Source organism: Leptonychotes weddellii, chromosome 4, assembly GCF_054177405.1.
Source record: "Leptonychotes weddellii isolate Sample4059 chromosome 4, ASM5417740v2, whole genome shotgun sequence".
Classification (NCBI taxonomy): Eukaryota; Metazoa; Chordata; class Mammalia; order Carnivora; family Phocidae; genus Leptonychotes; species Leptonychotes weddellii.
The window spans coordinates 35,129,519-35,157,123 of NC_138372.1; the positions used below are offsets into that span (position 1 = coordinate 35,129,519).

The following is a 27,605-nucleotide window of genomic DNA, read 5'->3' on the forward strand; positions in this document are numbered from 1 at the left end:
CACATTTGTCGCCACCATTTCTTTTGATTCTCACCAGTGCCCTGTCAGGTACGTGATCATTGCCTTTATTAGGAAACTGATGCTCAGTTTCTCGAAACCATTTAAAAGGGACCTGGCCGGGTATTGAACAATCTGGGTTCTGATCTGAGCTGTACCCTTTCCAGTAGCTGGAAAGTGAACTCCCCAAGGTTACATGGAAGTGGGTGCCCAAACTGATTCTAGCTCTCCTGCTTCCTGGCCCAGCAAGCTGACCAGAAAATCCCAGCAAGTTACCTCAGGTGGCTATGCATGAAACATCCAAGGATCATTAGCCACATTCTCAAAAACCAGTGTGAAACTTCCTCTAATGAACTCATGGGTAATCTGAAAATTCTTTCTCAAAAATATATCCCCTTTTTCTCCTTGCTTCCATCCCACCATCCCGTGACTACCAGCTTCCAAGCATTCTCCTCTGCTCCTCACCTGTAATTGCCCAGGTAGACTCCATCAGGGTTGAGCATTGGTGCAATCTTGAAGACCAGGTGTTCCCGTAGGACACGGGCAATAGGGTGCTGGCTTATGAGGAAGTCAATGATCCCTAGGGAAGGAGAAGAATCTGGGTTAACCTCAAAGTGTTTCAAGAAGGTGGGAGCACATTTTCCTCAGCTTGGAAGCAGTAAGAGCTCCAAAGGTGATTTTTGGCCTATGTTGTCAACCACTCTGGGTATATGACTATGGATTAGGTGTTGCCTGGTGAATTTTACAACTATATCTTTGTTTCCAAGAGACGGTTCAAGACATAATTTTGAAGCCCATGGGCAGATGGAAGAGCGTGTGTCCTGCTGCAAAGCACCGTGCAGGCGTCTAAGAAAAGAGCATTTGAGCTGTGCCTTGGAGGGCCTGGATTTTGACAGACAGAGATGGGGGAGAGGCAGGATAGCTCCGAACAATGAATTAAGAGATATTCTCTAATGTCTAAGTGTTGACATTGGATTGGATGATTATGGGGTCAAGGTCTCAGGGATCTAAACCCTCCTGTTGCTGGTGGTCACACCAGAAGAGAGAGAGGAGGAGGAATTTGGTTAAAGTCACATGAGGAGAGGGAGGTTTCTTTGATGTCCCAACTCTGCCCCTTTCCCCACTTTGAGGACCCTCTGTTCACAGATTCTGGGTCTGGCTGTCCTTGCTGCTTCTCTCTGGCACCAACAATTGCCTCCAGGTCACCAAATTTAGAAAAGCGGAATTCTCCATGATTCTCCTCCCACAATCAGGCAGTCCCCAGATCTCTTCCTTGAATCTAGCAGATCTGCCCTGTATCTCCATCCCTTTGCTGCACATCTATTCTAGGCCACCACCACATCTGGACTGAATGACTGTGACCACTTTTGGAACATGTCCTCATCGGTGCAGCCAAAGTCATCTTCCTAAAGTGCAAATCTGAGCCTGCCCTCATTGGCTTCCTTCTGGTGATAGCCTGCATACCTTGACAGGAGAGGGGGTGAGGAAACAAACAACCCAAGTTCTCACCCTTCCCTTTCCTTCTCCACATTTCTACTCCGTCTTCAGAGACCTGGAAAACAATAGGCAAAATGGAGCTCTGGCATTCCATGAAATAACTGTAATGCTGGAAAGCGGTAGGAGGATGCACAACCCTCCCAGAGTGTAGAAGGGAACTCCTTTCCTGCTGGGGAGAGAAGGAAAGGCATCAAGGAGAAAGCAGCTTTGGAGCTGGGCCCTGGAACATAAGCATGTTTTGACAGACAGACAGGAGGAAGCAGCAGGTTAACTAAGAACAATCCATGGGCCAGTGGCAGGCACTTAGCTCCTGGAATGATAAATGGCTCCACAGCACATCCCAAAGCTGTTGTGACCAGTGAGGGACATCTCAGGCTTTTCATTAGGCCAGGGCTCAGAATCCATCGGCAGCCGAAAGCCAGTTGGACATCATTTACTTCTCGACCAACGCGGCAGTAGACCAGATGCCCTAATTTATTTGTTGGTCTTCATATTAAAGCTGCAGTTTGCCAGTAAACAGGCAGGGTAATGATGCCAGGTGCCCTTGTTAGGGGCTAATAATTGCTTAATCTGTTCACTAATTGACCCCTGCTCCCGGAGCAGCCCTCATCAAGGAACCAGCCTGTGCTCAGGGCCTGGCCACGCTGCCTCAGAGAATGGCAGAGAATGGCTTCTGGAAATGGAGTAGCTCATTGTGATCCATCCTCCTTCACAGATGAGCAGATTAATTGGGCTGCCAATTAGGCAGCTAATAAAAGGATGAGAGAAGACAAAGCCAGGCCCAAAGCTGCAGCCATCCAGAGCTCCCTCTCCCATAGCGAGTGTGGGGCAAGGAGAGGAGAGGTTTTAGACTCCTCAGCTGGAGGTCAGATACAGTTCAACAGGAATCATTCCCCTCGATCAGGAAATTGGGAGGAGAGCCTTTGCTTTTGTGAGTTGTGTGTGGGGGGGTGGCAAGTGGAGAGGAACATGAGGAGAAACGTTGGAGAAAGCAAGAGTGGAGAGGAAATGCCGCCCCTGGTCAAAGGCCAAAAGCATCGCATGGACTGAGGAAGCAGAAGGACTTGGGCACCTACATTCGGACCCTAACCAGTTATTAGCTGGAGAAGCTACTAGCTTTCTCTGCCCAGTTTCCTCATCTTGATACAGGAGTAATCATACCCAATCTGGAAGATTCTGCCATGTGACTGGGTTAGAACACCTGTACTAACTGGAATTTGGTTAAAGTCACATACAGCACCTGGAAAAGGTCATGTGCTTCAATCAACTCACTGAGATCGAAGATGGAGAGGCAGCGAGGGTAGAAAAAGCAGAATGGAGTTTGGAACTGGGGGTCCCGGTCTGAGGTTTGCTAGCAACGAGACTTGGGAACAAGGATGCTGAATTGAAGAAGCCAACAAACCAGCCGTCTGAGAACTTGGGTTTTAGTTGTGGCTCAGTTACTGTGTGAGCTTTAGAAAGACTCCAGCCTACACTCATCTTTCAAGTTAGAAAGAAGTCAGGAATTCCCAAGGACACATTCCACACTGGCAGTCTGGGATTCCATCCTTTTATTCCTCTCCCCCAGAGTAGAAGGATCCTCATCTATCAAGTGAGGAGAATAATCTCCCTCCTGTAGGGAGACACAATCAACCTCCTTAGATCAGTCTCTGTTCCTTTGGTAAACAAGTTTGCTGGGTCCTTTCTTTTGAATTGATTTAATCAGGAAGGTGGAAGAAAGCAGGATGACGGTAAGACTGGAGGCTTGAGAGGCTGGGGGAGAGGAAGGAAAAGTGGTAGATGATCAGAAATTATAGCCAGGCCACAGAGATCGTTGCCCTGGGCTGACCTCGGCCTGGTCATCATGAACCTCACCAGGCAACCCCAAATAGCTATTCATAGTTATTTCTTCTAGTGTACTTGGTTCAGGTCAGGGTACATGGCAGGTGCTTAATAAATGCCCATTGGTAGACTGGCTCCAGGCATTCATTTGACCTTGACAGAGTATAGGGTTAGCTGAACTGAAAATCACTCATTCTATAAAATTCACAGGGCCAGGTCCGCACCATAAGCCTGGTACTGCAAGATACAGAAGGGGATTCTGCCCTAGAATATGCACAGGCAGAAAGCAACTCCCATTGTAGTGATGCGCAAAGGCTCAGGTGGGAACAGCCCGGGGAGCCCTGAGAACCCAGAGGGCCTGGGAAGGGGCTGTGAAGAATGAGTTGTAGAGGATGAGTAGAGTGAGCCAGATGAAGGGGTGCCAGGAGAAGGCGTTCCGGGGAATCCTACACAAAGGCTGGAAGGTGAGAGAGAAGGAGGCCCATCTGCCAATGAAGAGCTCTTCAATTCAGGGCATAGCTTCGTGATTAAAGGCACAGACTCTGAAACTGTACTATCTGGGTTTGAATAGCTGTGTGGCCTAACCTCTCAGGTGCTCAGTTCCGCATCAGTTAAGAAGGAAAGAAGAAAATTGCTGTGGAGGTTGTTGTGAGGATCTCCGTGAGTTAGTAGAAGCAAAGTGTCTGGCACATAGGAAATGGACATTTCAGTGTTGTCTGAATCTTTGCTCCCATCTGGTTTGGCTGAAGGTGTGGGGACAACAGGATGTTGAGAGAGAAAGGGAAGAGGTAAACGGGGACTTGCTAGTCCAGCTGAAGGATATGAAGGGCACAGGAGACCACTGCAAAGTACAGGGGCAGACCTGGGCTTCCCCACTGCAGCACGGAATGTGGTTTGGGAGGAAGGAAAAGCAGAGGGCTCGGAGTCCTGAAGGTGGATAGGGTGGAAGTCGGGGCAGACCTAGCAGAGAGCCAGTGAACATAAAAAGTCTTGCAGTCAGGAACCAGGGTCTGACATGGTGCTGACCTGCAGTGACCAAGGCCCAGAAAGTCTCGAGGATGCGGCAGGTGCAGGGGAAGCAGTGTGGATAGATGGTGACACTGATGACATTATTTGTCTACCATCCCCAAGAGCATCACCATTCTTCGCTGAAATTACACAGTCCTGGGGAAAGCTGATCCCCAAATGATGGAGATTAAGTTTCGGGTCCCTGGCAGAATGGGACCTCAAAATGGGAAGTAAGTTCAGTTACAGAGAAGTCGGGAAAGTTACATTTCCTGTGCCCCGGGGGTTTGGGGATTGGAGCTTGCATCTGCTGTTCAAGTCTTTCTTTCCCTCCAGACCGTGAGCTCCAGGAAGGCAAGGACAGGTCTACCTCTTGGCCACTATCTTGCCAGCGTGTAGCTCAGCGCCGGGCTCAGGGAACGTCCTCAGTAGATATGTGTGACATGAATGGATAAAGACTGACCCGTGATGTGCACTGTATGTTCTTTAGCTGGGCTGACGTGTAGTTCTCTTGGCTCCATGTACAGGTAGAAAAACAAAGGGTGCTGACATCATTTGCTGAACGTCTCACAGGGGCCCAGATGGGATTCTGATCCGGTTCTACTGGCTTCAAAGTGGTGCTCTTTCCATTAAGGCAATATGGAAGAGTCAGGAGTCTATTTGCATGTGATCTGTAGAATGATTTGCATATATGCCTGCAGGATTTTCTCTCTAGAGAGTTCTGTGTAAGGTTTATTGTTGTTGCCTCTAAGAGGCAATATGTTGCAGTGGGAGGAGCTCAGGCTTCAAGTGAGACAGTTGGGGGTCTCTGCGGGACCCAGAGTGTGGGTCACATGAGAGCAGCCACTCCAGGCCTTCCCCTGACCAGGCCCCTGTCTGCCCTGAGCTGAGTCCAAGGGCCTCCAATTATGGAGTCACAGGGAGTCCGGCCCTGAAGAACCTGAGGCTCACAGTCTTGGTTCTTACCCTGCCACCCCCAATCCTGCCCATTTCACAGATGAAAGAAGCTCAGAGAAGTGAAAAGCCCATGACCCCTCACCCCCACCCCAGTGGGTCTGGTTTTGCACTTATAATGTGAGGCTGTAAGGGACAGAGAGAGAGAGAGAGAGAGGAGAAGAGGGAGACTAGGGGAGGGATAGAGGGGGGAGGAAGACAGTGGGGGAGGGGAGGGAGAAAGGATCAAAGGTCACCACTTCACCGTAGGAAACATTAGGTTGTGCTTGGTTGTGCTTGGTCCTGGTGGCTGTGAGTGCATGGTGTGTGTATGTGTGTGTGTAGGCGTATGTGTCTCTCCCCTCTCCTTGTCTTATCGCCCCAGGGTAACCCCGAGGAGTGAGCTCCATAGTCTGAGCCCTGGAGGGTTCCGTGGCCCGTGGCAGCAAGGCTCACTTAATCCTCATAGCATCCCCTTGAGGACCATATTGCTGCCCCCATTTTGCAGGTAAAGAAACAGAGGCTCCAAGAGGTGGGAACTTGCCGAAGGTTGAGGCCAGCAGGTGGAGGTGGTAGGACTCACACTCAGGCCTGCCCAAGTCCAAGGCCTTGGCTCTGCCCACTTTCCCATGCTGCCCTCCAAAGGGTGACGTGCCTCGCCCACACCAGCGTGCATAAATACGGGTTTGATTGATTCAATTATGAAGGCTCCTCAGAGGACAAGTGTTCTGCCAATGGCACTTTTCGGTGAAAGTTGCCCCAACAACCCCAGGAAGCTTCAGGGAAAGAACATTCACTCGACCAGAAATCAGACACTTGAGGTCTAGTCCTGGGCAAACCGCTGACTTACAATCCGGTCTTCCTGGTGCAGAAATGAGGAGGGCTCCGCTAACAGCTCCCTCAGGAAAATAATAAGGAAGGAGGTGGGTGGGGGCACACAGCACAGAAGCTACACACCTGGGTTTGGGTGCCCCGCGGGGGTCAGAGGAACCACACCAGGCGCCTGCAAGGTGCTCCATGGTGACCCTTCTTTAGTGCTTATTGCCGTATTCCAGACACCGTCCTAAATGTTTTATGGCTATGAACTCATTAATCTTTACAACGACCCTATGATGCAGGGTTCCTATTGTTATTTCCCTTCCAAGATAAAGGAACTGAGGCACAGAGAGGCTATGGAACGTCCCCAGGGTCATACTGTTCTACATGGAACAGCTGGGATCCAATGCCAGGCAGGCTAGCCCCAGAGACCATGCTGACACACACTCTGCTACAGGGTGGTTCCCGAGTTCCTTGGACCTTTCATGTCACGGCTGGAGAATGAGGATAGTTTGGCCTCACAGAGATGAGTGGTGTTGGGGGCAGCTGAGGGGTAACTTGAATCAGCCATCCAACCGCCAAGTGGAGCCCTGAGGAGATCGAAGCCTTGCCACCTTTACTGCCACCCCTCCAGAGTTCTGTGACAACACGGTTTCGCTCTGCTCCCAGCAGCAGGTGCACCAGCAGCTCGGCTGTGAGGACTGTGCTCCCAGCCAGATGGGGAGGACCAGGCCCCACATGTCTGCTCCCCGCTCAAGGTCACTGAGCCGGTGAATGTGGAAGAAGCATTAACTGAGCTGAAGGTATCTCAGCCCAGGCCTTGGACTCTGCTGCTGTCCCCAGCACAACATGGGCCGGGGAAGGGATCCAGCCGAGCCCTGTGGGGCTGTGGTCTGGCCTGTCTCCCGGGGGCCAAGAGACCCTTGGGAAAGACCATGCCTCAGTCTCTCATTGGCAAAGTGGGGGAATGATGGTGTCTTAAGCTACCTCAAGAAAGGACAAATTGTGTCTCCAGGGACAGTTACAGAGATAGGGAAGGAGGAAGACCAGGACTGAAGAGATGGGGCCCAGGCCACATCCGCCATGAACTCCCTGTGTGATCCTGAGTAAGCTACTTCACTTCCCTGAGCCTCCCCATTCTCGCCTGGGAATGCACAGCAACTGTTGTGGGGTGCCCAGAGTGCACCAAGCTTGGCCCTCTAGCACTTCCCATCCCTGAGTGAGGCAAAAGAGCATGTACAGGCTTGGGAGACCCAGACTCAAAGTCCCCTTCTGCTGTTTACTGGCTGTGTGACCTTAAGTCTCCTATTTTTGAGCTCAGATTTAGAATCTCAGAACCAAAGCGGCCATTCATCCCTCATAATAGCCCAAGGGGATGAACAAGATAATCCCCATTTTCCAGATGTAGAAAATGACAAAGATCCAGCCCTAGGCCTCAAATAGCTCATGGTTTAAAGGGAAGAAACAAATATAAATCAAGTGTGTAACAAATCAGCGTGATAAAGATGACCAGCGGGTAACCACAATGCAGGAACAAAGCAGAGGCTGAAGAGCATGGGACGGGGGCCCAGAAGGGGTGCTTGAAATGAACAGTGGGAGATAGGAGGTGTTTGCCAAGTGGCAAGGCGTGGGCAGAGGAGCAGCAGATGCAAAGGCCCAGTGGTGGGAAGAAGGTGGTCCATTCAGGGTTAAGTTGTATGGGGCGGAGATATAATGAGGCTTGGGCCAGGGAACCTGGCAAGAGCCAGATGGTGGAGGGTTGTGAATGTCATGGCAAGGAGTTGGAGTTTATATTGAGAAGGTAGAGGGAAGGCATTAAAAGGCCCTGCCTAGGAGTAAACATTGATGGAAAGCCTGCGGGACAGCACGGAGTCTACCAACTCGGCACAATCCAGATTCCTTTTTGGCAAAGCAGGCTCAACAGAGAAACACCCGAGCTGAACTCAACTTTTCTAGGTCTCAGGCCTTGTCTGTAATGTGGGATGGTGACCCTGCCCTCTGTCTGCTGCCCACGGAGGAGGTGGGCCCGGGAGTTTGGGCTCCCAGAGCTGCAAGTTTTGACAGTAAGGCTACTGTCTTTTTACAAACAAGGACAAAAGAGTTGCATCCGATCAGCTGGGGGAACAGGTCTGCTGCCAAGTTTAGTAACTGACAGATGGCTGCAAGTAGAGGGGTTGGTAAAACCAGGAGGGACCTGGGAGAGGTTACTGCAAGGACAGTGCTGGGAGGAAAGAGGATGGAAGTGAGAAGGCCAAGGAGTGAGCTGGGGTGACTGCAGCCGGGAGTTGAGACACCCAGCCTCTTCAGAGTGCTCAGCTTTGGGCAGTCCTTACTGTCCCTGAAACCCAGGCTCCTGGCCTGAAAGAAGGGGGAAGGCAGTCCTGTGTAATCACAGCGCTGTATGAATACGAATGGGAAAAGAAGACTCACATCTATTTGCAATAGTGCCTTAGCGTTTACAAAGCAGGTTACCTGCAGCATCTTTTCAGAGCGCCGTGGGGGAAGGGGGCAAGGTCTGTTGTGGGTGTCGGCGGAGTGCCCGGCACAGGACTGGGTGGGTGTTTGCATGCATCCTGCACCAGCTTCACGGCAGCCTTTGGAAATAGGTATTGATATCCCAATTTATTTTACATTGAAGGAAACTGAAATCACACTGCTAGGAGGTGGCAGAGCCAACTTTTGACCCCAAGACAGCCTGATGGCAAAACTCCAGATACTTCCACAGCAGTCCGCTGTCTCCCTCAAGTTATATCATTTCTATGGGGTATTTTTAATATTCCTTTGACCTGAAGGACATTTTGAGACTAAAAGGAGATAAATTACTTAACTTCACCAAACTTACATAACCATATGTAAGAATAGAGTTAATATTAATTCCTATGACATAGAAAAATTAATATAATTAAAATAAATTACATTAATGAAAATAAATAATAAAAATAAAATAAAATGTGTAAAGTGCTTAGAACCATGCTTGGCGAATAGATAGTATCACATTTTAGATATGATATACCCACAAGATAGGTAAAAATGCAAGCGTATTGGTGAGAATGTGGGACAGTAGAACGCTCCTGCATTGCTGGTGGTGGTATAAAGGTCTCAGAGGGGAACTTGGAGATATCTAGTAAAGTTGAGGATGCATATATCCCGTGACCTGTCAACAGCCTTCCGTGGCTATATACCTGGAAAAGCATTTGCACGTAGGCACAAGGCAACATACATAAGGACATCTGTATCAGCACTGTTTGTAAGAAAAAACACTGGCAACAACTGAATCGTCCAGGAGAACAGACAGGTGAGCCGAGGCACCCAACGGACATGGGATACAGCATCTGGTGAAAAGAAGTGAACTCCAGCCACACTCACTACCACGGATATTGGGGGAAAACAAGGGCCAAGGTACACAGAGTGATACGGTTTTTCAACTTTATAAAAAGTTCAAAAACATGTGAAACGAAAGCCTACATTGTTTAGGAATGTTTATGTGAATAGTAAAACTATTGGGAAAGGTGACAAAATACAAACTTATAGCTATCTGTGGGAGAAGGAGGGTAGAAGGGAGGACAAAGGATTTAAAAGGAATAGATAATATCCTGCTTCTGAAGCTGGTGAGTACCCGGGCATTCATTAAATTATGATTTATATATTATTCATTGAATATGCTTATATGGCTCTCTAATTGAATATATATATGTATGCATGTATATATATTGTTGACTAAATATATATTTTATGTGGACTAAATATTTAATAATAAATGAAAATGCAATTATAAAGATGTATATTTGAGATGAAAAATTATGTCTTATTTACCTCTGGTTGTCTGATGCAAAGCATGTTTCCTTGCTCATAGGAGGTATTTGTAAAGTTGTTTATTAAGTGAATGACTGAATAAATGAGTGAATAGATACCTTCTAATCCTTATCTCCCCACTTTACTGCACTCCTACCAACATACATATTGGGCTGGGGCCGGATTTCTTTTGTAAACTCCTGGAGACAAAAAAAACCAGGCTAGGGAGTGTAGATGATGCCATATGGCTTATCCTCAACATGACACATATGAGAGAACTCCATTCAGCCCTACCCATCCATCCATCCATCCATCCATCCATCCATCCATCCATCTATTCATTCTTCCACTAATACATGTAGTTAGTAAACATTTATTGAAAGAAATACTAATGGAGATCGGTGTAACCTCTTTAGAAATGAAGTAAATTCGCATCCGAGATAATGACTCTGCCCGCGACCACACTGTCCCAGAGGCCATGACGGTGCCCCAGTTGCATGTGGGGGGAAGGTACAGGATGCCCATAAGATTTTGCAACTCACCTTGGCACACAAATGAAGAGGGTGTTTCCCCTGGGTGGACTCGTCCTGTGATGAATACTACCTTCTGCTCTGCTCCTTCCCGAAGGTTGTCTGTAAAAGAAAATGGAAGGAGGTTGTTCAGGAGGGCAGGGAAAGCTGAGACTGGGAGTTGGTATGTGGGATAGAGAGACAGGGAAGGGACTGGGTGCTTTACATTCATTTCTTAAATCAATGGGTTAGAATCATTAAGGCCCAGCCATTGGTGACTAATGAAATTATGTCCCTGACTATCCAATATTAAAAGACTACATTCCTATTGATACAATTGATCATGTTAATATTACAATCATCTGAAGACATCCTGTGAGTGAAGCCAAATCCCAGACTCACTGATTGTGACCCTAGGCAAGTTGTGTATGCTTTCTGAGTTTTGATTTGCTAATCTATACACGTGGAGAGTATTAGTGATGAAACAAGCTTACACATTGCCTAGTACACAGTAAACACAGTAAATAATGGAGTAAAGAAAGTAGCTGTTTCTATTAGTCATAGTAGCACTGCCATTTAATTAGGGCCTTTTGTGTCAGGCACATTCTATACATTACTTAGAGTTCTACAGAAATGTGCGCAGTTAATATTCCTTTTATAGAGGCAGAAACTGATGCTCAGAGGGGTTACATAACTTGTCACACAGCTAACAGGTGTGGGTCGAGCTGAGATTAGAACTCAAGGCCTTGTTTGACCTTGATGAAGTAACAGGGACCAGATTTCTCTTTCAACTTAAGCCAACTAAAAAATCGGACAAACAGACAAAACAACTGTTTTCAGACAAGAGGCAGTGCAAGACTAATACATGGAAAAAGTATGCCCTCTGATTGCCCTGGCTCTTTGCCTGGAGGCCCATTCCAAAGAGCGGAGAGGGGTATCCTGAGCAGACCATGGAAATCTCACTGAGATTAAACTTCAGAGAGTCTGAAGCAGGTGGTAGCTGGGGGGAAACTGCACATTCTAGAGAAGACAGAAGTCTGTGGAAAAAGAATCCCAGAAATCTGTCAAGGAGTCCTCAAGTGTGTTTGTGGGTCCCAAGATGTGCATGCAGAGGGTGAATCTCACAATGTGGTGTGAAAATGACCAGGGGGCTGTGAACCACATGGCTGTCAGGGCTCACACAGGGCTAAGAGTCATTTGAATTCCCACCACCAAAGCATTAGTCCTCACTGATCACTCAGGGCATTCAGGAGAGAACCTAGAAGGGCCATGTCTTGGTGGTGGGGCTAAACTACTCTAGACTCATTCTAACAAAATTTTAAAATCACAAAGTTTCAAACTGGACAGAAGAAACTTAACTGCCTGCCATTTAAAGTGCAACTCTCTTTAAGGAAAGATAACAAAATCCAGACACTCAACAATGTACAATTCACAATCTCCAGCATACAGTAAGAATCATTAGACATGCAAAGAAGTAGGAAAATATGATCCAAAATCATAGCCCGAGCTCTTGCTACTTCTACAGAAATCTCATTCGTATAATAAAGTTTAGCTATTGTGCAAAGAGATTATTAGACAAAAGCAGTGGCTAAGAGTGACATTCCCAGAAGGAAGGGGCAGGAGGGTACCTAGTCCCTGACAGAGGAAGGCCAGATCGACCCAGAACAGAACCATGACTGGAAGGAATTTCATAAATCAACATTGAGAGAAGTTGGGTTAAAGAATAATATCATCTATGTTGGAGGATGATCTGGAGGGAGAGGGGAGGTAGAAATAATTAACAGGCTTTTTACTTCTGAAATGATAGGGACAGGTTATTTTGAATGTAGTTTATGATCTCAGTCGCACCAATGTCAGAGACTAAAATAAAATATATATATATGTATTAACTTTATTAAGCCTGATTCTAATGGCTTGGGACTTGCTTGGTCTATTGGGGTGACCATTACTGAGGTTACTGCTTCCCTAATACTAGGCATCTGAGAGGCAGCAAGAAATACAGTGGAGCCAGAATTCATTCCTTCCCCCCCCCCATAATACATTCTTGAGAACTCACCCTGTGCTCAGCTCTGTGCTAGGCATCTTTAGGAACAAAGGGAGAGAGAAGTTTATGGTTTAAAAGAGGAGTTAGACACCTGAATATTTCCTAGACTGAATAAAACCTCCTCCAGGAAGAAGCTATGATTTTCATGGTTATTTTTAACACCATTCCCAGGACCCTGTGTGGGATAGCACTCAGGAATTGGCTATCGAATTAAAAATACTCATATAGATCATGGCTTATCTTAATCTTCATCATACCTCTGTGGACAGTATTAACCCCATTTTATAGGTGAAGGGACTGAGGTTCACAAAAGGAAGGGACATACATGTCCAAGGTCACTGTCTCCCTGCCTAGGACCCTCTCACTAGCATTTCAACTCCTGGATCAACTAGCAACAATATCAGATCCTGAGTCCGCTGCATTTCTACCTACAACGTATATGAGAGAGATTGGTTCCATCCCTTTTTGCTGGTAGAAGTTGAGCTACTGCCTTTGTATTTATATTGTTTTTTCACTTACAAAACAAAAAATGAAATGCCACCAAGCCCTTTAAAAAAAAAACTAACACTGACCCCATCTATCCCAGCAGTCCAGAAATGATAAATAGCATTACCAAGGCCCTCGGTGAACGCTAACTTTATGGATGTCTCCCCTGACCTGGTATCAACTCAATTGCATTCAGCATTTCTGCTGACCACAGAGAAATGCAAAATGGGCATTCTATTTGCACACTAATTTTACTGAGCCCCTGTGTCTTCATAAAATGATAACATGGGGCTAATAAAAATCAAGCATCTCGAGTGTTAATACAAGCAAATGTTGATGCAGGCAGGTAACAAATTGCTTTGTCATTTTGGAGGCCGTAAAAGAGCATTATAATCATCTTTAGGCAAAATGGATGGGTCGCCTTTGCTTAGCTTTTAGCTTTCATTTGCAAAATCAATTTAAGGTAATGTAGCAGCTCTGAGGTGGTGTGACATGGGACACCCCTCCACCCCCCCCCGCCCCGTCACCGAATCTCCAGACTCGTGCAAAGCCAATTAAACATATTCTTGGAGGAGGCAGCAGGGATGACGGAGGAAGTATGCTTGAACAAAGCCAGGGTGGAAAGCAGCTGAACAATGAGACCAAGAACAACCCTGTAAGGGGTGATGAAACTGAAAGTTCATTGAGGGTGACACGCTCAAGGATACAAGGGCACACTCGTGGGGAACCTGATAGCCACACCAGACCCTTACTTGACAGAAGGTGTTTGAAGCCAAATGTGCTTTGTGTAGCATCCCAACACACACACACACACACACACACACACACACACACACGTTTGCCATTATATCCCTCTATCATCCGCTATTTCCTTATTTATAAAATATTAATTGAACACCTATTGGGTAGCCTGGAGCTATCCACTATTACCTTCATTTTACAGAAAACCAAGGCCAAGAGACATTAAGTGACTCGTCTTAGTTCTCACAGCCCAGGACTGGCAGAGCGAGGCCCCACCCAGGCAGTCTGACTCCACCTGTGTCCCTAAATCCCACACTACTCTGCTTCTTGTGAAGGACAATAATAGTAACCAGTTACGATAGCAACCAAGTAATATTTATTCAGCACTTACTCTGTGCCAGGCACTTACATGTATGACCTTATTTCATTTTCATAGCGACCCAATGAAACATCTACTATTCCTAGCCCTATCTCATAGATTAGGAAATTGAGATCTAGAAAGGTGAATAACTCATCTACACCTGCATAAGTGGTGCATGTGGGGGCCAGGATGAAACCCCAGGTCTTTATGAATCTCAAATATATGCTCTTCACACCTCTTGGAGATTAAATAGGGTCCATGGGTGGTTTTTAAAATACACCCAGAAATTCTTCGTGAATCTCTTCCCTTCGAGAGGTGGAGATGAACCCCCTTTCCCTTCAGTGTGGGCTGGACAGACAGGCTTGCTCTAGCAAATAGCATACGGGGGGTGGGTGAAGGCATGTCACTCTTTTGAGATTGGGCTACAAAAAGACTGTGGCTTTCATCTTGGGTGATGACTTGCTCTCCTTCATTGCTCACACTGAGGAATCCGGCTGCCATGATGTAACACTCAGGTAGCCTGTGGAGCCCTCACCTGTCTGGGGAGGAGCTGAAGTACCCAGGAACAGAGGCCAGCCAAAACCATTCGAGCAAGCTTGGAAGGGTATCCTCCAGTCCCAGGTGACCACAGCCCTGGCCACCAGCTTCCTCCAACCTCCTGAGCCAGAGCTGTCCTGCATAGCTGCTCCTGCCCTCCTGGACAACAGAAACTGGGAGATGATAAGTTGTTGTTCTAAGACGCTGAATTCTAGAGGAAGTTGTCAGGCAGCAATTGACTAAATAATTCTCCTGGAGATGGCCAAAGAAACCTTGCATCTTATCTATTGATGCCCAGCCTGAGTAAGACCAGAGCCGTAACCCTGGTGTCAACATGGAAGGAGAGCCTTAATGAATCAGATCAGTCATCAGTGGATCTGTGGCTGGTGGAGGCACTAGAAGATGCCAAGAGGCCCCACAGAGCACTAGCTGGGCCCTCTGAGGACAAAAGTCTCCCAGAAGTTCACATGGTCAGTTTGGTATCCCTTATCTTCCCTGACAGTAATTCTGACAGTAACTTGTCCTAGGGAGTGAGCTGTTCTGTGGAGGAGGAAGGGGTGGTGAGCTGGGAGGGGAATGTGGAATGTTACAACAGGAAAAGGATTTTTTTTCCTCCCCAGATCTAAGTCTTGGTCATTTTATTGACTTCATGATCCCTGAAGGCCATCATTAAGGCAAGAAAAGACCTTCCTACTGGTTTCCAAACCAGACCAGTTGCCTTGTTTTCTCGAATACTCCAGGGCCCAAACGGGTCCACACTACCACGAAGCTGGAGAAAAAGACATCCCGGCAGCAGTACCAGCACGGTGAGCTGGCATCTGCCTGTGGGTCCACTCAGGACAAGAAGGGTCCTGTCCTTGATCTCCCCGTGCCGGCACCATCCTTGACCATCCGTCCTCCACCCTGCCAAAGCCATCTTCCTAAAGCTCAAATGGGAGCCACCACTCCCCCTGCCTGCAACCCTTCAGCAACTCTCTGCTGTCCTCGGGCAAGTCCAGCCTCCTCGGTGTGGCTCCCCTCGTCTCTAGGAGCTGCTGGTCGCTGCCCGCTCCAGCCCCTTCCCCAGCCCCAGGCTCAGCCACTCCTGGCAGCGTCATCAGCATGAAGGCTCTTCCACACCTCCACGCTTGGATACATGCTTTTCTCCCTGCCTGGAATGCCAGCCCCCATCGCAGCTGTCTGCCTTACTCCTACTCCACCTTTCAGACTCTGCTCAGATGTGCCTCCTCTGAGGAGGAAGACACAGAGCGATCATGGATCTTGGACTTGTTCTAGGCCACCCGTGGCGTTAATGTGCCAGATCTGATCTCCTCAGCACAATAGTTTTGACTTTCCCCTATAAAATATGGCATGTGGAAGGTAAGGTGAGGCTCTCATTCCGCAGTTAATACTGACTGTAAGGAGAGGACAGGAGCTGGGAATGACAGTGAGAACATGCTCAAGGAGCAGGATTTCTTGTACATACGTTTATGAGAAAATGGTGTTTAGGAGGCATCGGCAGAGCTTTCTGGGAGAACCTGTGAATGCATCTGGGTAGAGAGGAGCCTTGATGAAGGGCAAAGACATCCAGGGCTGACTCAGCCAAGCTGACTGAGGGTGAATCCCACAGGAGGGGAGGGCCGCATGAGGGACACTGAGAAAGACACTGGTCCTTGTGTTTCTTCTGTCCCCTGAGGGGGTCCAGGCCTGCTGCCTTCCCAGACAGATAGACCAGGGTTCCTATGAAGGCCCCACAGATTATGGTCCGTGAGGCCTCTGGGAAATTACTTACACATTCTGAGCCTCAGTTCCCTGTAAAATGAGACTAATAATCCCTAGCTCACAAGATAAACCTTAAGCAAGAGACTTTAAGTCCCTGCCCTATGGCTTTGTCTATAATACCAGGTCCCATTTATTGAGAGAAGAGCCACAGGAATAGGGCTGCTCAGCGCTGTGGCTATTTTCAGCAGGGTAACTGTTTGTGTGGGGCCCTGTGCTGTGCACTATGCGATGTATCTCTGGTCCCTGCCCACTAGACGCCAGGAGCACCCCTCTCCCCAGGTGTGACAATCAAAAACAGCTTTAGACCTCACTAAATGCTCAACATCTCCCTGGAGGCAAAATTGCCCCTGGTTTGAATATTTTGTAAGCCTCTATAAGAATATTTTACCTGGATGGGTTAGCCTGGTGATGGGTATTGAGGAGGGCACATTCTGCATGGAGCACTGGGTGTTATGCACAAACAATGAATCATGGAACACTTCATCTAAAACTAATGATGTAATGTATGGGGATTAACATAAGAATAAAAAATAAAAAAAAAATAAGCAAAAAAAAAAAAAAGAATATTTTACCTTACTCAGACTGGCCTTGTCACCATCTTCCCAAGTAAACGTTTAATCTCCTAGACTTTGTCTTTTCCCCAACTTCTCCAAAAAGCCTTCCCAGATCCCTCCAGACCACAGTGCCTTCCCTCTCCTGCCCTCTGACCTCACAGAGTTCATCTGGACCCCTTATCTGGTCGTAAGTCATTTGCTGCCTTGCATAGGCAGGGCCAAAAGCCACAGCCTGGATCTGTCCCACCCAATGCCAGTGTCAGCTCTTTTGGGCCTCGGGGCCATCGTGAGAAAATGTGGTGTGGGTCCTTCCACTCCCTAGACACGCCGCCCTCTGGGTCACGTTCCCTCAGCTAGGGGCAGCTCTCCTGCAGCCTAGACTCTCATAGTTGCATGGTAGACTCATGTGTGCTCCAGGGCTGGGTCTCTATGCTCAATGAGAAGGAAGAAGAGAACAGGGATTACCACCGAGAAGAGGACACTCATGACCGAGAAGTGCTCCTGAGGAAAAAGGAAGCATTAATTCTGGAATTTCAGGCCTTTGGGAAAAGCCTCTCTTGTTCACCTCCTATGTCTACAACACATTCAAACCACCCTTTTGGCTTTAAACAGCAGTAAGAAGGCCTCTGGCTCATAGGAGGCTCATAGACGCCATCAGCACTGCAGAGCCTGTGGGGTCACTGAGTAGAACATTCTTACTGTGAAGATGAAGGGAGAGGCCCAGAAAGGACAAGTGACTTGTCCCAGCCCACGGGGCTAGAGACTGGTCAAGCCAGCTCTGGAATGCAGGGCATGGGACTCCAACCTCCAGGCAGCCTCCTCTTAGGACAGCAGGCTACTTTCGGCAATGTCCCTTCAGGCCGGCACCTGCAAACTTTCGAGGAGGAGGGGAAAGCCGAAAAGCTATGGACCTAAGTACAGAGTGTGAGGGCCAGCTGTCACCATGAGGTCACCTTGACAGAGAAGCAGCACTCCACTCAGGCCACTGCTGCCGGGCTAGGAAGCTTATAGAGCCGCCTTGCCCTGGGCTGGCACTCCAGGCCCGCAAGGAGGAACGCTTGCAACCTTCCGGAATAGGCCAATGGCAGGAGGGCTCTACCTGCCACCATCTGTCTTGATCCCAGCACCCTCCAAGGGCCTCCAGAAAGTCAGAACCAGACTTGCCCATTCTGACTTCCTGCTGAGGTGGGGTCTCCTGGGAAACAGAAGGAAGACTCCGAGACTCCCTGTGGGAGCTTTACGGGGAATTGCTCTCAGGAACACTTGTGAGAAGTGGGAGTTATGCAGGATTGGGGCAATCTCTACGGTGACCTGAATCAATCCCACGGGGAGCTTTGGGCCAGAAGGGCCCTTCACGTTGTTCTAGGAGGCAAGGGGGCTGGCTCTGTGTCTTGCATTGACTGGATGCGGGCTGCCTCGAGGGCAGGGGTGTAACCTCAGGCAAGGCAGCTTCCTTTGGCTGAGTGCAAGTTCTAGGAAGGAAATCAGCAGCGAGATGTCAGCCACCAGCACTCACGGGAAGTGAGGGCATTGGTCCTGAAGGAGAGCGGGGTGGTGCTCAGTGTCTGCTACACCAGCCTTTAGCTGAAGCAGCTGAGAACAGGGCAGACCTGAGGCCCCCAAAAAACGGGAAGGCCGAGGATCTTTTTCTTTTTTAGTGCAATTCTCTACATATGTTCTAACACTGACCAAATGCCAAACTTGGGGCTGGACCCTGAGGACATGGAGACGAACCAGACGCTGTCCCTGCCATCCAGGAGCTCAAAGACAAATGGAGAAGAAAGCTCAAGCCTGGCTTTGCAGTCTGAATTTAAACCCGAATTCTAGAGTCAAATGGAGGGTTAAACCCAAGCTTTGCTGCACATGGCATTGAGCTCTGAGATCATGCATTTCCTCCTCTGCAAAATGAGGATAATGATACTGACAAGGGATCTTGGAAGAATTAACTGAGATAATGCATTGGGTCTCTGCACATGACCTGATGCATAGTATATGTTCAAAAAATGGTAACTGACAGGGGACGCCTGGGTGGCTCAATTGGTTAAGCGTCCGACTCTTGGTTTTGGTTCAGGGTCACGAGATTGAGCCCCATGTCGAACCCCATGTCAAGCCCCACATCCGTCCGGCTCTGCACTCAGCAGGAAGTTGGCTTGAGATTCTCTCTCCCTCTGCTGCCCCCCCCCCCCCAAAGAATAAGTAAGTTTTAAAAATGGTAACTTACACTTAGAGGTCACTTGGTCCAACTACCTCATCTTACGATGCAGACAGTGAGGTCACTAGACTCTAAGCAACACCAGAGCCATGACTTTGTCTTTCTCACTTGTTTTCCCAGAACATCACACACAAAAGGTGCTCAATAAATGCTCCTGGAATAGTTGTACTCATTGCTCTTTGGATGAATGAGCTTATGAGGCTAGAACTGAGCGCCCAGGCTTTCCCCAACACGTGTTCTGCCTTTCATCTCTCCCAGCCTCTAGAAATTCCTCACCAGATTCAGTTTCAGCTTATTAGCAAATGCAAATTGAATTACGCTGTGCCCTTTTGCAACAAGGACAACAAAAACAGTTTCCCCAGGAAAAGAGGGCGAGAAAAGGTGAAAGCTGGGATGAAAGTCGAAGACAATACATTCTAATCAAACTTGATAAATATGTAAATTAAAGCAGCTAAACAGTTGGCTTTGACAAATGACTTGTCGGTAATGGATTTTTCCACAGCGAAGGCGAGAGTTCAGCCTGTCCGCTACTGTTCCCCGGCACCCCCAAGCTGACGGGCAGGCGCAGGGATGCTAGGAGGCAGAGCAGAGAGCGAATGCTTCCTTTAACGCCATTTGTGGGGCACCTGCTAGGTGCTAGGCATAGCCAATGAGGGGGGAAACCTCTGTCTCCTAGATGAAGGAGCCCAGGGAAAGGCGGGGAAGGGCCACCGGACTCCACAGGCTGTGTCCTGAGGAGGCAAAGCAACCAGCTGTTGAGGAACATAAATTCAATCCCTCCAGTGATTCTGTTACCACCTGGAGGTCTCACCAACCCAAAAGTGAGTGCCTTGCAGTTCTTTTTCCCCTCACAGGACCTGACTGACACAGGAGTGTTCAGAAAAGAGATTCCCTAAGCTTGCGACATAGCTCCAAACTGACTGCTTCCTATGCCCACTCTCATCTCTGTTTTCCCTCTGTAAAATTAGCTGTTGGATAGTCCCAGATATGGAATACAAGAAAAAAAAAATTAGCTATTGGAGGCAGCCCAGCTGAAGGCCCGTATAGCAAGGAGCAGAAAGGAGCCAAGGGACTGCAGGTCCTCTGCAAAATACAAGACCATTGTCATTGTAAGCTCTAAATGTGTATGGGGGTGGGCATTACTTAGCAATAGATAGCCAGAATAATTGCTACGAAACTGAGTATTCTAGCAGATTTTTAAACAATAGTCAGGGGGAGGGGCGGTGAAAACGGAGCGGGTTTGAGCAGTTTCTGTGTGCCAGGTACTTTTCATACATTATGATCCAGGCCTCACCAGACCTGGGGAGAATGGTCTTATTTTCCTCCTATCATAGACAAGAAATCTGAGATTGAGTGCATTGCCCAGGGCCACCCCCACAAGCAAGAGTCACAGGTGGAATTTCTATCTCCTTTCTATCTCCTGAGACTAGTCTTTCTTCTGACACCTCCAAAGGGAAAAGCTCATTCCTGAGTTATACCAGATAAAAGACATTATTTTGTGTGTACTTGGGTGCAGGCCCATGCATACATCTGCTTCTGGCTCAAACTCCTACAGATTCCTGAGTTTTCGTGCAAAGTTATCAGAATTGAGGTCCAAACAGAAATTCAAGGTGAATGGTTTGCAGGCTTGGAAAGACACTATTAATACAATTTCTTCAAACAGAGAACCAATATTTGAGTGCTCAAAGTAGCTTCAGGAAAAGAGTTTCCTGGTAGGGCTGGGAGTAATGTGATCCACGCCGAGAGCTGAGGATCTGTCTTGCCCAATGCTGGAGGAATTCAGATTTGAAGAGTGTTCTTTCTTTCCTATTGAGATCTTCATTGACTTGTATAAAAATACCACTTTCAATCTCAAATCCCCACTGGCATCTTTATATAAGCACTGAAAATGCTACTGGGCTTTGGAGATTTCATTTAATGAAGGAAAAGTATTTCTATTAAAGAGTGTAATTTTTTTTTTTTCTCTCAACACAACATCTTCAGAGGAGCCAAGGAAGCTGGATTGTTCTGGGCTCTGAGAAAACGAACGAACCCATGCCTCACCCATGACGTGGTTACACAGACTACAAAATGGCAACAGCTAAGGGAGGCAAGGAAGGGTGGGGGATGAGGGGGAGATAAGAGCGGTTATGATAAAGGAACTCCCACATACCCTGCCTTCACGGTTTAGGAAGCACTGGGGCTCTCACGAGGGGGGAGTGCTGTTGCCATCACCCAAACTCAATCGCCCATCTGTGTTGTCTGAACAGCAGCTCCCTTCCCTCCGCACCTCTCCTGGGCCCTGTAATCCCTTCTCAGTGCAGAGACCCCACTCTCCTGCCAGTCCTGCAGGGGTTCCCCTTGTACTGGAGGTGAACCCGGGCTACTGACTCTGGCCTGCTTGTCCCCTGCCCACCCCCACCCCGACTTCTTACCCCTCCCTCGCCTGCTCATCCTCTTTCCAGTTTCTCTGCCCTGTCTGGGGGGGCGGGTGCTCCCCTGGCTTCCGGAAGCTGGCTCCTTACCGCTGAGGTCTCTTCCTTCGAGCTCAGTAGCCCCATGGCAGCAGGAACTTTGTCTTACTAACGGCTACGGACCCAGGTCTAACATGGCACCTGGCAGACCCACCTGCCGACTGCATATTTATGGAGTCAGCACATACAGCTGACAGGTATTGAGTGATGTGTGCTGGGCAGGGGGAGGGCCATAGGAATAAGACTGAAGAGGTGGTTGAGGGCCGCAAATTATCCAAGGTCACACAGCTGGTGGCTGGTGAGACCAGAATGGATCTCTGTAGGATGAATGATAAAAGCTGGGCTCCTGCCTCCCTGGGGCTCCTCCACCCCCTCACGGAGAGGGGAGCCATAGAGTGCGAGGGGGTGGGAGGCACTTAGGTATGGCTGTGCCACTCACTAGCTGTGTGGTCTTGGGAAGGTCAGTCCATGTCTGGGTGTCTCAGTCTCCTCATCCATAAAAGGGGAATCATCATCATCATCATCATCATGTTTTTGGGTAGTCGTGAGGACTAGATGAGTTGAAATCAAGCATCAGTAATAGTGCTTGTCACATGATAAGCCCTCAACTGAACGTTTGCTCTTCTTCGTCATTCAGCAAATACTTCTAGGGCTCCCAGTCACTCCCTGGCCCTGGGAAGCTTTCCACACAGCCAGACAGTGGGTTACCCTCTGCCCTTTCCCCTCCTCGCCCCTTGCACTGTTACAGTAGTGGCCCATCTGTATAATAGAACTTTGCTTTTAGTCCCTGCCTTTCCTCTCTGGTGACTGAGCAATTTGGGGCCAGAAGCCCTGCCTTGTTCAACTCTTCCTGGCATTCATTTCCTTTGCCTGAGACAGAGGAGGGCATTTTGACATGGTTGTTTTAATATAAAAAGTTGTGAAATGACTGCATCGAATTGTAAAATGCTTCTGAAAATTAGCAGGTACTGGGTGAAGCAGCCCCTCCCCGCAAAAGCCCGAGAAAGGTTTGATCTGCACTGTCTGTTGCTCCCACCAGTTCGTTCCTGCCCCTGCTCCCCTCAGCGCCAGCCTTGACCAGGAGCCCACCAAGCCCAGTCTCTCCCCTCCCACCATCCCCTCAACCCACTCGCCAGAAGTCTCATCAGGGAGGGGGAAGTTCAGGGGCGAAGGGAGGTAGCCTGAAATGTCTCCTTGGCACATTATTTGGCAATGTTTTTTATTATTTATTTATTTATTTATTTTTAAAGATTTTATTTATTTATTTGACAGAGAGAGACACAGAGAGAGAGAGAACACAAGCAGGGGGAGTGGGGGAGGGAAAAGCAGGCTTCCTGCAGAGCAGGGAGCCCAGTGGGGGCTCAACCCAGGACCCTGGGATCATGACCTGAGCCGAAGGCAGATGCTTAATGACTGAGCCACCCAGGCACCCCTTGGCAATGTTTTTTAAAAAGGCTGAAGGTGTAATGGTTTGCTTCCTTGGCTGTGTCAAAATGTCCCCAATATAAAATGGTTGTGTCAGAGCTGCTGTATCAATGTGGCTGAAACAAAAGGACTATGTCAAAATGATAGGAACCCTGCAAGGAAGCCGCCGGCACGTTGCGGTCCTTGATAATGGATTTCAAAACATACACCCTTGTAAGTTGGTTAAGAAGCAATCAGCTACACTGAACACTAACGTTCCCTGTGGGAATTTCTTTTCGTCCCAGTGAGGATGTTTCCACCACCCTAAGGATCAGAGAAGTTAAGGATGCTGCCTGATGTCACACAGCAGGCCACAAAACAGAGATGATTAGAGCTGAGTATGGCCTCATTAATCTCCCCCATTTTACAGCCAAGACACCAAGAGAGAAAGTGACTTGATCAAGGTCTCAAAGCGAATTGGATTTTCACAGGTTAGATCAGAAACGTGATCAGTTCTCGGATAACTTCTCCACGCTGTGCACTGGCTTCTGGACCACAGCCTCACCGCTGGACTCGGGGCACACACTCAACAGAACGGAGCAGCCGCTGACAAATCTTAGCTAAAGCTCTAACTGCTCAAGTCCTAGGCATGCTACTTGAAAATTGGATTGGCCAAGTTCTCAGTGAAAGAAGCTTTGGTGTCCAACCAGGCAGCTTGTCCATATCCCATTAGCCAGGCAGCCCACTGGAGCAGGGAGGCCTCTTGGTGGCCCCTGTCTGCCTGAGGGAAGGGGAACGTCCGCGGCGTGGGGCACAAGCGCCCAGCTCTTTGCCTCTATTTCCATAATCGGTATTTCTGCAGCCTGCTAAAGAAAGAAACCTATGCTAACCCGAGTTAGGAAATGATCTAGCCTTACTGTCTTCATGATTTGGAGTGAATGGAGTCTATCTTGAATAAAATCAATTATAAAAACTGCATTTACAAGAACAGATTTCCAGAGGGTGTGTTTATGGAGTGGCGTTATCCTAGGCTAAGGCTTCTTGGATAAACCTGGACCCTTGATAGAAACTCTGCCTTGGATTATCCCTGGGCCGCCTGGACTGGAGCCGGGCCGACCTGGGTTTGAAGCGTGTGACAGAGGGAAGGCGCTGGACCTCGGTTTGCTCAGAGGCCAAGTGAGGAGAGGGATGTGAATCACAGGTCCCACCAAGGGGGCCTCTGGTGTTGCTGGTTTCAGAAGCTGCAGACCCACCATGGGGCAGACCCTTGCATCTGGGAAGGCATGGGGCGGGGGGTGGGGGAGCGGGCTGTCAGACACGTGAGGCCTGAGAACTGGATGAGTTTGCATCAGGTCTCAAGCAGGGGCTCCAGCACGACAGCTGGGACCCCACCCCCGTCTGGGCGTGTGACCATGAGCAAGCTTCTTCACCTCTCTGGGCCTCCCTCAGCCTTCTCGTCTGTAAAATGGGGATCATAGTGGACTATCTTGTAGTTGTGCCCTGAGGAGTCAATGAGTTGCTAATTTGGAAAGCACTCAGTACACGGTCTGTACCCAGTGAATCATATCAATCTGTATTTATTGAATAAAGTAAGTACTGGGGCTCTAGGCCTGCGAGGGAGACGCTCGTGTTGGGCCCTCCCCTGTGACAGGCCCCTATGGGTAGTTATTTGATACTTCACTCCAGGTACGTAGGCAATAAACACATTTTATTCTCTGGTCCTCAGCCCTGGCTGCATATTAGAACCACCTGGGGAGCTTTTTAGAAATACGGATGCCTGACTCCCACGCCCCCACCCCTACCCTAGCCCAGGTTCTGGGGACAGAGCTCAAAGCAAATTCTTCGAATGTGCAGTCGCAAGCGAGAAGCCCCGGTCCAGCATGAGACCCAGTGTGGGCCAGGCCCTCTGCTCTCTGGGCTCTGTCTTACTACACCCTCACTCTTTCAGATGGTCTCGCAGCTCCTCGTTCTAAAACACTGTGATCCAGGAGGTCTGGAGGACCCAGGAGGTGGCCTGGGATGGCCCTGATCAGACTACATTGGTTGTAACAACAAGGAGAGGGCGTGGGAGTGAGTGGACAAGGAAGCATGCATGCATCAAGCAGATCATTTCTCACAGACACAGTCCCTTCCTGGGACCAGGACCAGATGACTAAGATAATAGAGGTGCATGCGGCGTCTCTGAGAACCCCCAAAGCTCAGAGCAAACAGATTGGATTTATGGCGGAAACAGAGGCCACGTGCCTGAGAAGGAGAAAAGGCCTTTTTCCAAGGACGAAGGAGGAGGATTAAGACATTTGCATCTGGGGACATGGAGGGGCACCCATACATGCATGCTGGGATACAGAAGCAGGTTCCCAGGGCGGTAGGAGAAGGGAAACAGGGAAGTTGCCATAGTTGAGCATCTGATTTGTGCAGGCACCAAGGGGCACGCCGCCTATCGAATCTCATTCCCTCCCGGCAACCTCCCGGAGGGCAGGTGTTCTGATCCCCATCCTGCAGACCCCACAGGTGCCGAGCAGCTGTGCCAGGATCCAACCCAGCTCCCTCTGATTCCAGAACCCCATGCTTTCCCCCTACGGCTCAGTGCCTCACTTATCCAGAGCTTCCTGTCCTTATAACCTCACACACCCAGATCACACCAAGAGCCAGAAGGAAGCAGAAGGGTTGAGAATGACCCAAATCCAGATCCAGAGTCCCACATTAAAGGTCACGTCCAGTCTCAGGAGAGTTTGTTCGGAACACTGGGGTGACAGGGAGATCACTCCCACTTTCCGGGACAAAGAGGCTTACCCTTTGAGAGCTAGTCTATAAGCACAGAGTGATAGAGGATGGGAACTGGCAAAGTCACCATGAAGAGACGGGGGCCCTCCCAGGACATGGTTGTTGACTGCCTGACACTATGAACACACTGAGGGAAGCAGGTGTCAGTGAGCTGATGCGCCTCAGGAGCTGTGACAGCTCCCTGTGACAGGCCTAGCCCGTCTCTGTCCAGGGAGAGGGCAACCCGACAGCCCTGAGATGTGAGCTTGCTCAATACAACCAGCGCCATAGGGGGAATGAGCTCACAGCGGGGGTGACTTCACTGGGGCACTGTAGCCCTGGGACCTGCCCTTAGCCATCCCTCAGACCCTGCCCTCTGGCCCCACCTCTGCACTCACACAGCTGCCTTGTGGATGTTATCCAGCCTCCCCCTGGCTTTCCCTTGTCCATGCTACTTGTCCCTGCTCCCAGCTGGTGAGGGGGCCCAGGGCTCTCACTAAGGACCAAACAGGCTCCATAGCCCCCATCTCTTCACTCAAAGGCCTGAGGGGAAAATGCCCCCCAACGGAAAAGTCCCATTCCTCTCCACTCACACAGCTTGTGCCTACCGTGTGTGAGCACTGAGCCCTTCGGGTGATGAGACAATGCCGTCATGGGGCTGCTCCCCAGAAACGTACCATCTAGTGACCAGGTAACATGACACAAATGGAAAGCACGTTTGCTTGGGAGGCCTGGGGGCTGAGAAGAGTAAGCTCCAGCAATCTGGAGAGTTAGAGAAAGATGGGTGCTCGTGCTGGATCCGAGACGTGCTCCTGGACACGCAGGTGCCTGGCTGCACAGCCTGTGTCATGGGCCCAGAGCTTCCCCTGGGCCAGCTCTCTCGCTTGGGTCAAGTTCAGACCCCTGATCACAGCCCGGCTGTGAGCTGAGCTGGCCCAGGGCTGGGCTGGGATCTCCTATCTGGCTTTCCTCACCCCAACCCCTTGCTGGTTCAGAGAGTCAAGCGAAGGTCCTGCACAGCAGAATTTGCACCCTGTCCTTGCTAGGCCATAGCAGGTGCTCTGTCCGTGAACGCTGAAGTGAACACGACCAGCCACCCTTCGCTTGCTTTAAAGCCAGGCCTTCATTAGCACCCAAGTGCTAAACCTGACTTCCCAGGAAGAAGGCGAAGAAGGCGGGCTTGCTTTCTAATGATGCTAATGTGGCAATAACGAGGCGGCCAATGTCTGTTTGTCGTCCCTCTCCTAGAAAGGCCATCTTCCCCCAACCCGAGTCCTTTGAAAGGACAGTGTCCTTTCAAAGCCCTTCTCTTTAATGCCAAGTGGAGGAGTTCCAGACAGTTATTTGCATTTTCAATTCTAGAAATCATTAATATTTTAAAACTGCCAGCACCATGGTTTATTAACACACATTTCCTACCTGCTCCCGGTAAAGGGAAATTTTGTATTTGAGAGCTGTTCAAACATGGTGTGGTTTCCCAACTTTTGTGCAAATTCTGCTTTCAAATCCCTGCTCTCGGGAGCTCCCAGTGCAGTGGGGGAGGCGAATACGGACGCGGACAGTGAGATTCTGAGGGGCCGCTGTGTGGACTGAGGGAAGCCCGGGGGACCAGAGCCAGGGCAGCTCTTGGTACAGGCTGAACGGTCACGTCAGGTCTTAGAGGAGGCCTTCCTATTCCAGGGGAACATTTTTGTAGACAGTGGAAAGAACATGAGAGAATCGGAAGACCCGTGCTTAGGGCAGCCCTTTTTAATCACTTTTAGTTGTCATGACAATAGGTTGAGGTTAAACTCAAGGGTCTTTGAGTTCAGACAGGCCTGGGTTCAAATCCCAGTTCTGACACCACTTGCTGGGTGGCAATCATCATAAGTAACATTTTCTTTTTTTTTTTTTTTTTTAAGATTTTATTTATTTATTTG

General features: G+C 49.0%; 1 protein-coding gene across 3 annotated transcripts in view; it reads right to left on the reverse strand.

Annotated features, from left to right (window-relative positions):
- Positions 1 to 27,605, reverse strand: part of BEND5 (BEN domain containing 5) — a 237,313-nt gene that overhangs the window by 110,998 nt on the left and 98,710 nt on the right. For all 3 annotated transcript variants that reach the window (XM_081818422.1, XM_081818421.1, XM_081818420.1), the window contains 2 exons: positions 10,404 to 10,493; positions 463 to 577 (listed from right to left, as the gene is read on the reverse strand). In XM_081818422.1, coding sequence (XP_081674548.1) covers positions 463 to 577; positions 10,404 to 10,493 — 205 coding nt within the window. The remainder of the gene's footprint in view (positions 1 to 462; positions 578 to 10,403; positions 10,494 to 27,605) is intronic.